The 15,860-nt window shown below is 38.6% G+C and overlaps 1 protein-coding gene across 1 annotated transcript; it reads right to left on the bottom strand.

Moving 5' to 3' along the window:
• Positions 1-4,870: 4,870 nt before the first annotated feature.
• LOC122670550 (nuclear nucleic acid-binding protein C1D-like) lies at positions 4,871-13,410 on the bottom strand. Its single transcript, XM_043867478.1, has 6 exons — positions 13,392-13,410; positions 5,802-6,029; positions 5,653-5,708; positions 5,502-5,556; positions 5,326-5,406; positions 4,871-5,237 (listed from the first exon to the last, which is right to left on the bottom strand). Exons 2-6 carry the CDS (start codon positions 6,004-6,006, stop codon positions 4,999-5,001), a joined length of 636 nt encoding a protein of 211 aa, XP_043723413.1. The 5' UTR covers positions 6,007-6,029; positions 13,392-13,410; the 3' UTR covers positions 4,871-4,998.
• Positions 13,411-15,860: the final 2,450 nt, after the last annotated feature.

The raw sequence follows: 15,860 nt of genomic DNA, 5'->3' as shown, positions 1-15,860 counted from the left end.
TGTCACAAAAGTGCCAATTTAGCGATACACCTAATCGAATCTCCCTTGAAAGTCTTGGCAATCCATTTTGTTTCTATATATAAGAATATCAACCTAAACTTTCAAGATGGAGAACAAAGACTCAAAATATCTCCTCATATTTTTTTAGTAAAGAAAGCACTCAAAAAATTAGGGCATCGCCTCCTAACAAACTAGCTAACTCAATTGATGAAATTACAATGTGGAAAGAAAGGTATCTAGAGTATTTCTGAAGCTATAAAGGATTAATCAATTAATTACTGAAATACACCTAGAATGTTTTTCTGCTCATGAAATTGAATAGCTGAGTCACCTACATGTGAGGCAACCATTTTCTTTCAAACTAATATGATAATCCATGAAAAAATAAGCCCAAGGATTTGCTTGGCAACTTGGCTTCTGATCTAGCTGTTATTGAATCTTCTACTTTGTTAGAAGGTAGAAGGGTTTTTTTAATCTTCACCCAAAAAAAAAAAAAGAAAAGAGAAGTTTTTCTTGCTAACAGGTCTAGGGAAAATTATCCTCTCCAATTTCCTATAGTTCGGTAGTACAGCAGTGCTAGTGTGGATGTTTGACATGTGGCAGCTCGGACATCCAATGGTTTGAGCTCATTGACTATATTCGAGCTGCCACGTGTCAGACATCCACACTAGCATTGCAGCACTGCTGAGCTATTGGGACCGGCACAAATATATACTACATGGCATATCAGAAAGAGCTCAAATTTTGTGAACATAGACCCCGAAGTCATCTATCTATATGTCAATTTTCAATTGAGACGGAATTTGTTAAATGAAAAAAAATAAAGTTTTGAAAATCTAGTGAAAAATAAAACTTTTCTAAAAATGGACGGTTAAAAATACAAGGAATTTGCAAGCAAATACATATATGGGAGAATTGTTAAGTTGGTTTCGGTTTGGTAGGGGTATTATTATAATGGTCTTTTAGTTTTCTGTCATTAAGTGTAAAATACACTTAAGTTTAGTCTTAAGTTGGGGACCCAAGGGTATATTTATAATTTTTCTTTCTATAGTAATATATAAACTTCCTCTCCCCCCCCCCCCCCAAAAAAACCACGGTTTGAGTGTTCTACCATTCTATCAAACCATGGCAGTATTCTCTCGAATCGTTATCCCCTTCTATTCGCTGCCCCTTTCAATTCCTCCAATTCCTCACATGGGGGTGAAAATGACCATCCTACCCCCTACCTAAAAACACTACGCAAGGTGGGGTCCACTCCTCCCTATTAGAGGAATTGGAGGTGCCCGCGAATTGAAAGTGATAATTATTCGTATTCTCTCATCCTCTCTCGTCTTCTCTTCTTCTCTCTTTCCTATTACTAGGTGTTGATTTAGGTTCTATTATTGTTACATGGTATCAAAGCTTTGTTTTTAGTATCTAGGATTCCTTCTTGATTCTTGTTTCTTGTTCTAAGTGTGGTTAGGATTTTTTCCTACTTTTTGGTGTACAACCACCTATATTGTTTTTATCTGTTAGAACCCTAGCTAGTTACTTGAACATGCACAACTAGGGTTCCATCATTACTGTTACTGAAGTTATTGGAAGAGGAATACTTTTTATGAAGACACTCTTATCTTGGTTAGGGTTTGCAGCTTTATTATTTCTAACTACTATTGTTGTTATTGGGGGTGTTTCTTGTGACCAGTTACATCTACTTTATACTCTCTGAAAGAATTCTACAACCTACAGCATTATGGTTGATCCTAAACCTCCCACAAATACAATAAACGTTCAAATTACATTTATCAAACTGAAAGGGACTTCAAATTATCTTCTCTGGGCTTAAGTGGTTAAAGTTTATATCACAGCCAAACGGAAAATGGATCATCTGACTAAATCTCCATCTGCTACAACATCTAGTGAACATATGGAGTTTATTATGTTACATCACTTTATTTGTTGTGGAATAGTAGAAATCTAATTTTTATTTGCTCTACAAAAAAATGAAGGTATCATCAGCGAAAAGTAAATGTGTTACCTCGGGACAACTCCTATCAATTTTAATTCCTTAAAAAGATTTTGGTCTCTATATACTTTAAGGAGACGGGACAGTCTTTCCATAGCAGTAATAAGCACATGCGGACTTCAAAGGAACCCTAACAAATAACATAACAAGATTCAAAGAAACAAAAGTTACTACCGTCTAATTTAATAGAGTAAGAGACAAAAGACAAGATATAACTAATCATGTCACACCAAAAAGTGCTAAAACCTAAAAATCCAAACACGACCTCACTCTGCCCTATTGTATGATTTTGACATATCAAATTTAAATGTTTTGATTTTGACATATCAAATTTAAATGTTTCTCAACCTCTTTTCCCTTTATGATAATGCTTAAGAAAATGGAAAATCTCATGAGCTACAATAATTTTATCAGAAATCTGTTTATCCTTAATAAAGCTGCTTGAAAAGGGAACACAAAACGATTTAAAAAGGTTTTAATCTATTTGCGAAATTTGTTGTTATAATCCTATATAAAACAGTATATAGGCTAATTGGCTTAAAATCAAAGTATGGTTATCCCGAAAGACAAAGCCGAATTGGTAAAAATATATATATATGAACATAAATTATAATATCATTCCTAACTATGTCCCAAAATCGTTGATAAAACATGGTTGATATACAATCATGTCCTGGAGACTTATAGGCCTCAATACTGAATGTCGTTTCCTTATTTCTTCATCTAAACGGACGTGAGAAATGTATTATCATCCTTTGAAAGGAGAAGGTCAGAAAAACTTTCTATGATGGAAGGGTCTGAGAGATTGGAAGTTCTGAAAATTAGTGAAAAAATGCTTGCCTTTAAAAGGTGCATCAAATTTCTTCAATCCAACATTATTAATTAGGGAAATTATCAACACCATCCCTTGAGGTTTGTCAATATTTTAAGACATCCACACGAAGTATGGAAGTATTAAATGTTACCCAAATTTTGATGGGGTTAATCTATGAAATACAATTTACTAAATTACACTCTACACTAAAATATAAAAATAAAGATAAAAAATAAATAAACAGTTCACAATCACCCTACTTGTTGCAAGGCGTCGTTGTGGTCCAGCTGAGGTGGGCCGATTCCAGTCAATCGAAATGCGAGTGGACCACCTGGTCCGAGTGCCAGCGCTTGCGCCAATGTCGGAGCTCTGGATCAAACAGGGGACTTAAACACTTTCTAGAACTTGAAAACCCGGAGTGGACTCTGAAACTATTCGTCTTGAGATCTACAGGAGTAACAACTCAGGCACCGACACCGCACCACGTGCACGGGCATAGCCATCTGCAACGTACCCTGCATTAAGCTGCAGCAGCCTATGAGATTAAGCCCGGGCTCTGTGATCAGGTGGTCGAGCAACGTCAGATTGAAGTAACTGGGAACAGAGAAGACATCACTCACCCCAATCTGAATGAAGCGCTGAGCGATATGGCTACCGAGAGAAAAGCTGGAGGAGCTGGGCGACACAGGGGAAGGGGTGGTGCTAGGATGCGGTGGGGAATGGGGAAGGAGGGATGGAATTGGTGGAGTTCCAGTGGGGAGAGTTGAAAGTAGAGCTTGAAGACATGGTTCTCCTCAGTTGAGGTATTCGATTGAGGAAAGAGGGGTATTTGGTTCTTTTAACCGGAAGGATAGAATATATACTTCATGTGGTAACAAGGGCAGCATTGTCTTTAAAAAAAATTAACCTGCTCACATCACTACTTAACAACCTTTGACTAAGAGAAAGGTGTGTGTGTAATTTTATTTTTTTAAATCAGGGGAGCAATTGATAAATTCCTTACTTCGTGTGGGTACCTTAAAATATTGGCAAACTCGGGGTAACGCTAATAATTATGCAATACTACTTTTCCTAATATGAAGCCTAACCATAGAATAAAAAAAAATCCAGTGTTTCTAATACTTCCATTCACATAAAAAGATACGAGATTTTTGTTTCCAATAAATCACTTCTGCTTCTAAGAATCATTTGAGATTAGTCTTAGTATATTCCATCATTTTCATGAACACGAGAAGATGGTTCGAAGAATTCCAAGAACCTAGGCTGCCTAAAAAGATCATCTTTTGACTTGGTTCTTGTACTCTACATATATATATATATATATATATATATATATGGTTTTAAGCTGATGAAATAGATAACTAGAAACCAAACATGTGGGTTTGAGCAGATAAGGGGGTTCACATGCCACCAGTCTAAGGAGTCGGGGGAAGCAAATAAAATGAGTCAGAAATGATTGAAATTAGCTAAACCAACAATCCAAGTATAAACCCAGCCCATACTCAACATGGACAGGTAGTGGGTTGGAATTAGCTAAACCAACAATCCAAGTATCCAACTCAAATCACCTACACCATTTCCCAACTAAATGGAATCATCGACTACATGGATCCTGTTTTGCTACTCCTCTGTTTAAACCCATGTTTGTGGCCAACCCAAAGCCATTCATAGCTTTTCTCCCACTTCTTTCCAACCAACTTGTTGTCTACTCCTAGGTCATTTAACTCCTCCAATCTGCATCATATCACTCCTTAACAATGCATTCAAAGGCCACCATTCGAAATGGCATACCACATCAAAGGTCTCTCAACAAAGAAATCAAATGAGATGTCGCCAGAATTCCAACACAGCAGAAAGCAACTTCACGATTATGAAAGTGCTTCATCTCAATACCTAATAGTAGTTGAAGAATGAGTATCCAGTTTCGGTTGAGTGGCAATACCCAATACCTGTCAAACATGATATTCCATCCAAATGATTAGTTGAAAGGATTGTTTATAGCATACTACATTCTGTTATGGTTTTCAAGCAAGTACAGTTTTTCTGAAACCTTGGCAAAAAGGATGCGAATTCCACTACTCTGGTTAAATACAAAGGGGGAAAGACCAAAAGAAAATGTGAACAGAGTGTTATGAAGGAAACATGTAATTTAAATCTACCAAGCTGAACAAAATGAGAATCAACTCATAGGCATGTCTTCTTCATCCAAACTCTCCATCCGTAGAGGCCCTTTCAGGTCACCTTTGTTATCACCTAGAAGCTCCTTGGCTGCTTTCTCAAGAAAATCTTGAGCAGCAGCCCGAACAGATTGCTTCTCAGATGATTGGCATTTCCTCTTTTTTCGGGAAGTCCTACCTTCGGAGAACTTACTCTTTCCCCCCTCTCCTCTACTTATGTCCCTCATACTTTGCCTTTGCACTGCAAAATAAAATTTATCCTTTAAAAAAATAATGGCATAATATAATCTACCAACCACGAAATAGCTTAACTATATAGTTCCAGTTACCTGGCGTAAGACACGGCAAGGAATGCTCAATAAAACGAGTTGCCGCCTGATAATTCAAGGTAGTGGAAGGTCGCAGTGGTGCTGCAATAACATAGTAAAGCTTCTTCAGCCGCTAAAAAATCCAAAAATAAACCTAACAAATTCAAACAAGTAGCAAAATTCAATAAAAGGAATACCCTTGCTCAAATCCATACACCGTTCTAGTTTATCATGGTACAAGCTTAGTCTCTCCTACAAACAGAAAAGCAGATAACAGAGACCCATTAATCCAAACTAACAAATAAAATTTAGATAGAACACAAGAATATAACTAAATAAAAATCGTACGAGATCTGTTATAACCGGATGATTATCTGGGTGAACTCCACTACTCCTCAACCACACTGTATAGAGAGAATTCAAGCATTAATAATAGGGGGAAACACAATTTGCCATCAAAGTAAAATAAAAAAATGTAAATTGTGTATAGGGCATACATGTATAGAGTGTCGAAGTAGCCCTAGCGAGCATCAGAAGCACTTGAGCTCGCTGGAGAGGAGCCATTTCTGCAAGAACATCTGGTTCACAGAGAGTCAAGAACTCGAGCAAGTGGACACTGAGCTCCTCCACGTTCACTAGGCTTCTCTTCACTGCATCTATTACATTTTTCGGAATTATATCACCCTCTCCTCCTTTTTCCATTGTAGGTCTGATCACCAAATTATCTGAAGTATTTCAGAAAAAGGAAGAAGACTAGTAATTGGGTTCTCTTTGTCACCTGAGAAAATAAGAGTTTTCAGAATATGGGGTTTCCAAGTTAAAATGAAAGTACTAAAGGATGGAGGAACCATGAGAGGAGGTTACAGAGGATTGATGCATCCCTTGCTACGTGGGGAGAAATGAAAGTACTAAAAGATGAATTTTTTCCTGAGACATTCAAGTACAACTACATGATAGATCTAACTCCATTCGGTAAGTTGCAACGACTATAGCTGAATAAATGGATCAGTTTGATGCATTAGTGTCACGCACAGGAATCGAGGAGGAGGATGACTAGCTCAGATCCCGTTTCAAATTGAGATTGAGGCCGGAAATCCGGGATAGGATTGGTGTTGCTAACATTTCTGACTTGCAAGACTACTTCTAGAAAGCCTTACGAGCGGAGAAGCTACTGAGGACTTCCATGAAACAATTTGGCTCTCAAGCCGGAGAAGATAGCAAGAGGTCTACACTATTTGTCTTGGATGTGTCTATAGGCCGTGCTACTACCCCTACTGGACAATCTTTTGGCACTACTATGGCTACCAACAACAAAGAGAAGGCACCTATGGACAGTAGCCCGAACACTCAATTTTTTTAGTTGTCAGGAGTATGGACCTGTTGCAAAATTCTGTCCCAGGCGATAGAAGTAACTAAGTCATTTCCACTTGGTGATTATGATGTTGCATATGATAATGGTGAGGATATCTAAGGTGTCAACCTTATATGTGTTAGTACTACAACTGACACCGACGAGGTGCGCGACACTAAAGAAGTCAAGGAGATTGCCACTACTACAGAGGTTAAGGTGGAGGTTGACAATACTGTTTTGGAGAACTCTGCAAATGCACCCTCCACAGCTGAGATTGATCCTGAGGTGGAGCACATAAGATTTGTGATTCCACCCAAGTTCTTCGAGGAGAGAGAGCCACGCCTTGAGGATACTATTCCTAGCTATCCTGAGTGGCTGATGCAGGTTTATCACCAAAACGGGCTTATTTCTTTAGAAATAAGTCTAGGGTTGGGATATATACATGTTGGGCCTTTGATCCCATGGGTTTTCTATGTAATAGGCCACTTTCATGGGCCTAAAGTTGGGGTACATGAGTTGTGTACGGGATTAGCCCTATACTTAATTTATTTTCATGTTTTTAATGTTTTAAATTGAACTGGTCCAAAGCTGGTTTGAACCAGTGGTTCAATTTAAGTGATTTTATTAGTTTTTTTTTTAGTTGTTTAGTTAGCTGGATTAGGACTCTATTTTGAGTCTATTTCAGTTTCCTAGTCAGTTTAAGTTACCTAATAGGTCAAGTATTAGGTTAGGCCTTTCCTTTTTAGAGTAGGAGTCTATTTTTGAGTCTTTTATATAAGGTTGTAAGGGGGGAAAACATTGAACACGAATTTGATTAATAAAAATAGTTTTTGCTTGCTGCCATTGCTGCTGCTTCCTTGCTCTATTGAGTGTTGCCTTGTGAGTAATATCAAGGTGAAGGGACTGGTGGATCTCCAGTTGACTCCTTGCGTCTTGTAGACCGGGAGAATCTATTATAAGGGATTGGTGGATCTCCAATCGACTCCTTGCACCTTGTAGATCGGGAGGACCTGCTTCTAATCTTCATGCTGCTGCCATTGAAGACCTGCCTTACCAAGTAAGTTGTTATTGTTATTAGTCATCCCCTTCTTCTCCTAATCCTCTAAACCCACCCCCATCAATCCCCCATAGTCAATACTCAATCCTAACTACCTTCCTCATCCACCATTAATACCATAGACCCATTAGAACCCTAAAACCTGCAACTATTCTTCTTCCCTTCTAGAAGGTCACATGCAAGGTGATTTTCGCGAGAATTCTGTCCAACCAAATCTAACCGTTAGAACCTGCTAAAATTTTGATCGAACCTTCCTCAAACCCTAAGAGAGACTCGGTCCAAATTTCAGTACCATCCACCCAGATGATTGTCTGCAATTACACTTTTACCCCTCCCTCCTATCTCTACTAGGAAACCTTCATAACTCCAGATTTAACCATCTGATTTAGCTGTAACTTTCAGCATATATTCCCTTCCACCCTACCCACACTCAACGTAAATATTAAGTCCATTCAACCACCTAATTTCTTGTTATTATAAACCCTAGATTCCATCATCTTCCACCTTTCAAAACCCTAATCCTAGTTGCTGTCCAGATCCATCAAACCTATTTCTACCCATCCAGAACTTATAAAACCTAGTTCATTAGACTCCCCTACACCTGCCTAGCATTACCATATAAGATACATCCCCATTACCCTAACCCTAAAATTGACCTAAAACCTCAATTCTGCCCCCATCGAACCAGCAGCTCAACAAGTCCTGGTTGTCTGGCTCCTAGTAGGTCTCCAACCTATTTAGGACTACATTAGTGGCCAGAATACTATTTTGGGCTAAAGTTAGATGTGCACCACACTAAGCTTATTCCTAGACTTACTACAACTCGAGGCCTAGCTTCTTCAAGCAGGAGAGCGGATACAATACAAGGCCAGCATAGGGAGAGAATAACCAAAGGGCCAGCCCAGTCAGGCCCCTAATTAGGCTCAATTACGTAAGTTATAACCAGCCCAGTCTAATGTAGTCCTAGATAGATGATAGAATCTACTAGGAGCCAGGTAAATTCAGACCCTTGCAACCTACTAGCCGATTGGCAGTTTTGGGGCTGTTTAGGTCAAAACTAGGGTTAGGTTTAGGTGAATGGGGGTAAATTTTATATGATAATGCTAGGCAGGTCTAGAGGAAGCTAACAGTGAAGGTTTGATCAAAGTCTATGGAATTTCAAATTTCAGAAAATTAGGGTTAGGGTTTCGGGTTTTGGGAAATAGAAAAGGGGATGAAATTAGGGTTTAGGATGGGATTTTGGGGCAGGGCTTCTGGTCAAATGTTCAGGGCAGTGAGGAGGGTATTCGGTTGTAGTTTGGGTGGATTTGGATGGCCAAATACTAAGCCCTAATCTTAGGGCTGCTTCTTCTTACGGGTGCTTGGATCTGCATCACAGTCTGGCCATCAACTTGAGTTATAGTTAGGCCTATACTTGAGTCCATATATTGGTAATACTTAAGCCCATCTTCAATCCATATTATGCATTTATGCCCCATATGTAGCCACCGACCAGCAGCTATATAGGACATATTGTGGCAGACATGTGGGCCCATGTTGCTGCCACATTTGAAGGATATTTATCTAGTTACTATGTTTTCATAATTTCTACTTGTTGTACTAGTTTTAATTGTTAAGCCATTAGCAACATAGGAGTTTCTATTTTGTTGTTATGGAAACTTAGATCTTATAGGAAGTTTCTATTTTTAAGTTGTTAGTTACTTGGTAGCAATAACTTTCTATTTTTGTAACCCATGCTTCATATTATATAAATACAAGAAGAGGACTACTACAGCCCACGGTTTTGGCATTCAACCTATTGTGTTTCTTCAATGGAGTAGCACCCCTTGTGGTGAAACAACAGCAACCCAAGGTGGTGAAGCTAGGTCATATCCTTCCTTCTCCTTCTTATCTTTTCTCTTCCTCTTTCTTCCTCTACCTTGTTGTTCTATCAATTTCCAGTGACCACCTTATCTCCTATCGTGGCCTTCATTAGTTAATATATTCCTTTTTTTTTATTACCACTTTAATATATATATATATATATATATATATATATATATATATATATATATATATATATATAGTTGTTACTCACTGTTTATGCAGGATTCTGGTCTGTTCTCACCCCTACGGTTTCTGGTTCTTCATCCTGTTATTTCTGTTGCTTTGCCATGTTATTTCACCCAATCCAGCGATTGGATAAGGCTCAAACTTTGATCAAACAGTCTCCTCCTTAGGCCCTTCTTTTGACCAGATCTGGAGGTTCATCTGATCTCTGGTATGTGAGATATTACTAATTGTTTTCTGTTTCTAAATTCTGTCTTCTAAAGTTCCTAATTTCTGTTACCAACTGTTCTAGCAGATCTGACCAGTGGAAGCCAGATATTTGGAGGGCTTAAATAACCCCTCTATAGGTCTATTCAATTCTAATCTCAACCCCATCCGACCATCAGATTCTGAGATTGTAGTTTCTATATTCTGGTCTCACTGATTCTATCCTGTGAAGTTGGGATCAATAATCAATAATCTGTCCTACAGGTTAATTCCTCATCAATAATCCTAAGTCCTTAACCCAAAGTGCCCAACCAAAGCTTAGCCAATTTTTATATACTCATTTTAACATTACTTGAGACTGGTCTAATTTATAGGATTCAAACTATTTTAAGCCTTTTCAAATAGAAAGTAACACTGACTCCCCTAAATAAAGCATCACAATCAGTTATATTCTTACATATGAAATGTATGCCTATATTTTGTTGAGCTTAGAAGGGTCAAGTGCCTGAATCAGCACAAGAGAGATTAGACCCAAGGGGGCAGGTCCAGTCAACAAGTGACCCAATAAGTCCATCTTACTAGCTGAACAACACTCCTAATTAGGGCTGTTCAAGGTTTTTCTTCAGGTTTCGTTTTTCCCTTACTGCTGATGCAGGAATCAAGAGATGTCTACCTCTAGAGAATAGAACAAGATTATCTATGGGACCCACTAGCATAATATTGTTATATAAGGTGCTGCTGCTTTGACCTGCCATTGGAGATTAATCTCCTACCAGCGGATAGTATTCTTGCTGTCCTCCTTCTTTTATATATATTGCAGAATAGTTGCCGGTTTTGTTGATTTAATGTTGATGGCTGCTGCAATATGGTGTTGGGAGGCATAGTTTGCCTCTGTAGATGCTGCCGATGGTTATTTTACTACTGTGGAATGAATGTTAGTATATATATATATATATCAAATCTGAATTTCCTGGGGGTACCTTCGTTATTTTGTGGTTGCTGGTCGTTGTTATGATATTGGGATTATCATCCTCTGTATTGTTTATCCATGTGTAGTGATACACGAGGGGGAGAATTAAGTATTATTATGATGAGATGAAGATTTCTCCCTATTGCATAACTGTCTTCCTTCTTGTGAAGATTATTTATCTGCATGTGTCTCCTTCGTGGAGATTATTGTACCTTCTTCGTGGAGGTTATTGTGCCTTCTTTACAGAGGTTATTTGCATGCCTATGTGGATTTTATTTCCCATTGTCAACTTACTGGAGATTATTTATTCGTCTCCTTATCAGAGCCTTAATGGAGATTACTTGTTGTCTACTTATCGAATATATTTTGTCTCCTTGTTGGAGATTATTGTCTGTCTTCTTATTGGAGATTATTTTCCCACAGTGATAATTCATTCATCTCTTTATGCTGCTCTTCTTTGGACGTTTTGTTACTGCTGTTGCTATTGCTATTGGTGTTCTCTGGCCTGCAACGAGGGTTTTGTCATCTTCTATTGTTGGAGTTTCCTAGCCTGTTGCCGTTGCAGCTTATATTATCTTTGCTGGTTTGGTCTGCTTATGAATTATGATTATTCTGGTGCTGTGATTGGATGGTTCTTCTCTCTGCAATTCGTTAGCGTGCATATTTGGATGTCATTGCTGGCTACTAGCTTCTACAACGGTTATATCTGTTCGAATTTGCTTTAGTCTGTTATGTCTGTTCTTATTGTTCCAAGCTGGAGCCTTGATATCAATGCTCCAGCTTGAGGGGGAGTGTTAGAGTGTTATTTCTTGTTTCTTATTGTCTTTTGTATTGCTTTCTTATTGTCTACTGTAGGTCTTTACTTATTAGGGGGCATACTTGTAATTGAACTACCAAGGGTTTTTATATCTTTGCTGCCTACCGGTTGGATTATTCCATTCACCAACCGTGGGTTAGTTTTCTTCTCTCCTATAACTTTTTCTCCTTCTCTTCTTTCTATTCATCTCCCTCTTTTTTTCTCCTACGCAGTTGTTGTTTCTTTCTTTCTCTGTTTTCGTCACAGAATCAATTCTCCCCTTTTCTTTTGCTCCTTCCAATAAGATCAAGGCTGGAAACTATATTTTCACACCACGTGACATAGAATCAATTATCTCCTTTTCTTTCTCCTTCCGTAACAGGATCAATTCTCTACTTCTACATATTAATACATGCCGGAAGTCCGGAACCAAAACCCCTTGTTCGTTTCTCCTCATTCCTCTTCTTATAAACCCTAAGTCTCTATTCTCTAAGAACCCCGTCAAAATTACAAAACAAGGCTTTCTTACGCCTTAGATAATTGCCAACTTTTCCTTAATTTTCAAGGGAAGATATCTCTAACATTGAAAACCACAAGAGCTGAGCAACCCCCTCCCCCCAACCCCCAAAAAAGTTAAATACCAAAAAAACACACAAATTGAAGCTTATTAGCGGTTTTAAATGCTGTTATTAGATCATATGATCCAGCCCACCCATTTCCGGATCAGCCGTGGCCAATCCAGCTGATCTTATTCTGATACTTGAACTATGAGCTTCTTAAACCTGCTCAAAAATCATCCTACCAACCACCACCCCCACCCCCACCCCCCAAAAAAAAAAATGGTGCCATTAGAGCTCATTGAAATCCAAGGAGATCATATCCCATAAAAAATAAAAAAATAAAACAACTAAATTGTCCCTTCCATTCACATACTAGAAATGGGACAACACCAGCAATCCACTTTTGACTTCCCAACAAGAGTATGAGATAGTAGGCTAGAGGTAGAATATAGATCCTCCTACCCTTTCATGAAGTCATACTGCCTTAGCTTCAGCATTTCCAAGCCTAAGCCGGTTAACCCAGCTCCAAACCCTTTTACCAAAAACATATACCAAAGAATTAGGCTATCTAATTCTAACATATAAGCTTAATCGTTCAAAAGTTTCTTCTTTGGAGTCATGAAAATCGGAAGTCGAACTGCCCCCAAGATATACCATAACAAAGACCAACAAGGACTGACCACATTAAAGTTCACCAGAGTATAAAACTTCAGTTTCTGTCAAAGAAAATTCATTAACCGGCTCAATAAATTGCACAGTATATTTGAAAAATGTAAAGTAGAAAACCTCCCCTCATTCAAGAGCATGCAAACTAAGTCTAAGGCAAGCTTCTATGCTTACTGAAATCAAGCCCTAGCTACTGAAGTTTGAAATGCTAGACCAACCAAGATACTGTGAATTATAAAGAAAAAGAAAGAAGACTTCCCTTATATTGAAGCAAACTGAATGCATATTTTCAACTGAAACAGTTTGTTGATGTTTAAATTTTCTAACTAAATCTGAATCCTAAAATCCAAAATTAGATATCGAATGGCTAAAAGGATGAAAAAAACTTAAGAAGAGGTTGGAGCAAGGGAGAACAATACAAGAGGACTTACAGAAGGAGACTGACCATAAGCTAGGGCTTCTCCAGTCAATTATACTGTGCAAGTTCGGAATCTGAGCAGTAAAGCGCTGGTGTTACGCCATTAAAGATGATCGAAGAAGAACGATAACAGCGAATACGCCGAGGAGAGAATGACAAACGAGAGAAGCAGCAGAGATTTTTTGAATACTGTGTGAAGGATAGCTGAGGTATTTCAATTTCGTTTATCTCTACGTCGACAAAACTGCCCTAAGCATTTCCACCTAGATTTTTTTTTTTTTTTTTTTTTTTGAAGGGGGTTTAAACTTTCCACATAGATCGTTTCTTTCTTTTCTTTTCTTTTTTTTCTTTTTCTTTTTTTCTTTTTTATTTTTTTTTATTTTGTTCTGCCCCAATCTAAGCTACAAGGGAAGACTAACAAAAACCTACAACTACCAAAGGGGGAGGGAAGAAGGGGTGCCTTACGCAAACCAGGGCACCAACCAACCAACCAAGCGGTTGCGCTGCCCTTCCTCTTCTTTCCTCTTCCTCTTGAGAGCGATTAAGTTTTCCCGCACTCATCCTTCCTCTCTTTATTTCTCTAACTAAAATTCCTAGGGAAAAACAACGGGGCTCCTAAGTTAGACACAGGAGCGTGTGAAAATACCACACTGCCCTCCATTAAATAAAAATATCACATCTATATTGGTGTTGTTGCATGCATTCTCATTGGCCTATGTGCTGGCACAAGCACTACACGACCAGATAGCTATCTCTTGCCCTTCTTATTTCTCTATTTATTTATGGTTATTTTCTTTGATTGCTACTATCGAATTTACGGGGCACCGTTTGATAACGTTACACGTGTTTCTGTTCAGTTTCTCACCAAAAACGTACTTTGGTGTTTTTGTTTACAAAATAACATTTCTGGGTTGCAAAATGGTGTTTGATAAAACTGTTCCACGAACGTATCCAAAACACTTTAAGTACTTTTAAAATAAAAATGTCAATTTAGAAACGGAAACAAAACCGGCCGTTTAAAATCGAATCGAACCAAAAAAATTCATTTTGATTTTGCTTTCAAAAATTGGAATACTTTTTTGGTTTGGTTTTGTTGCGTCAAGAAATCGCTCAGCGGTCCTTCGAGTGCCGTAACCTGCAAAAGACCCTGAGGTGACAAAGGAGAACCGGTGTGGTTCCGACCTAGGATTCTCCGATGCCTAAGTTAGATCTCTCTGAGCAAACAGATGACTAGTAGTATTCAAGATGAGTTAAGATATCCCCCGACGGGACTGTGTACCTTGCCTTTTATAGTAGTGTATGGCAGTGTGGAGAGTCCCAGTTGATGTAGAGTATTTGCCGTAGGTGATAGAGTCCCTGAGTAGCAGGGCTCCTCCTTGATAGGTTGTCTTCCCGTGAGACGTAGTGTCCTTGATAGACTAGGTAATTGTCTTCCCGGGAGATGTAGTGTCCTTGATAGACTAGGTAGTTGCCTTCCTTAGAGACATGGTGTCTTTGGAAGTTGCCTTCTTATGGGATGTAGTGTTCGGGTGGCCTTAGTAATCTTGATGGATAGACTCATCTACGTGGTAGATGAAGTTCATGGTGTATGAGTCCGTTCACTCCACGTGACTCGATAGGCGGTGGCCTAGAGTCCTTGGCGATGTTGTCTTATTGATGGCGATCAGAGGGAGCTTGTGCTTGGAGATGACGTGTGTGGGCATAACGTGTGCCGGGGATGTCATGCCCGAGTCCGGGTCTACGCCCACGATCTGTGCCCGGGGTGCCCATGCTGGGTTGGGTCAAATCCCTACTTGGTTCTTCATTTTTGGGTTCTCGTCCTGAACTGGTCCTCCTTATTGGGTTTGGACACGTGGCGTTCCCTGATTGGTCAGGGTGAATTTAGGTTTATCAGGTTTGTTCAAGGTTTCATGACTTAACTAAATTATCTATTTGTGAAATGAATAAGGAACTGAGTAAAATTATATTTTGTTTTAATATTTCAATCAAATGTTGATGATAAGTTATATCCTTTTTCATATTTGGAAAAAATTTGGTGGATTATGATCCTAACAAATAATGGTTCTTTTGCTGGTGAAGATGTAAAAAGATTTAAAAGGTGGCCCAAACACCTAAAATATAATCTAAACCAAATATGAAATGAACAAGGAATCGAATAATGAAACCAAGTAAACTGAACATAATCGTATCGGTTCAGTTTGGTTTCTACATTATGTAACTTTAACCAAACCGATTGACACCCTTACAAATGATCAATTCTCCCTCTGTCTATTTATTTATTTTTAGGGAAAATTACACTGTCACCCCCTGAGATTTGTATTAAATACAGAGCGACCCCCTATATTTTGAAAATATACACCCAACACCCCCGAATTTAAGGTACTTGTTACACTCAGCCCCCATCCGTTAGAGCATTTCCGATAGTTGCTGATGTGTTGGCCATTTATGCCTTAAAATGACAAATATACCCTTAATGGGGTGT

This window comes from Telopea speciosissima, chromosome 8 (genome assembly GCF_018873765.1).
Source record: "Telopea speciosissima isolate NSW1024214 ecotype Mountain lineage chromosome 8, Tspe_v1, whole genome shotgun sequence".
NCBI lineage: Eukaryota > Viridiplantae > Streptophyta > Magnoliopsida > Proteales > Proteaceae > Telopea > Telopea speciosissima.
Note: the sequence above shows the minus strand (reverse complement) of the source record. Positions and strands in the feature narration are given on the sequence as shown.

Bases quoted from the DNA above. Each gene is read 5' to 3' on its own strand.
- LOC122670550 (XM_043867478.1), bottom strand. From the start codon at position 6,006: ATGGAAAAAGGAGGAGAGGGTGATATAATTCCGAAAAATGTAATAGAT. The intron at 5,557-5,652 runs GTACGATTTTTA...TTCTGTTTGTAG, and splicing joins ATCCGGTTATAACAGATCTC to GAGAGACTAAGCTTGTACCA. The intron at 5,238-5,325 runs GTAACTGGAACT...TTTATTTTGCAG, and splicing joins CTTGCCGTGTCTTACGCCAG to TGCAAAGGCAAAGTATGAGG.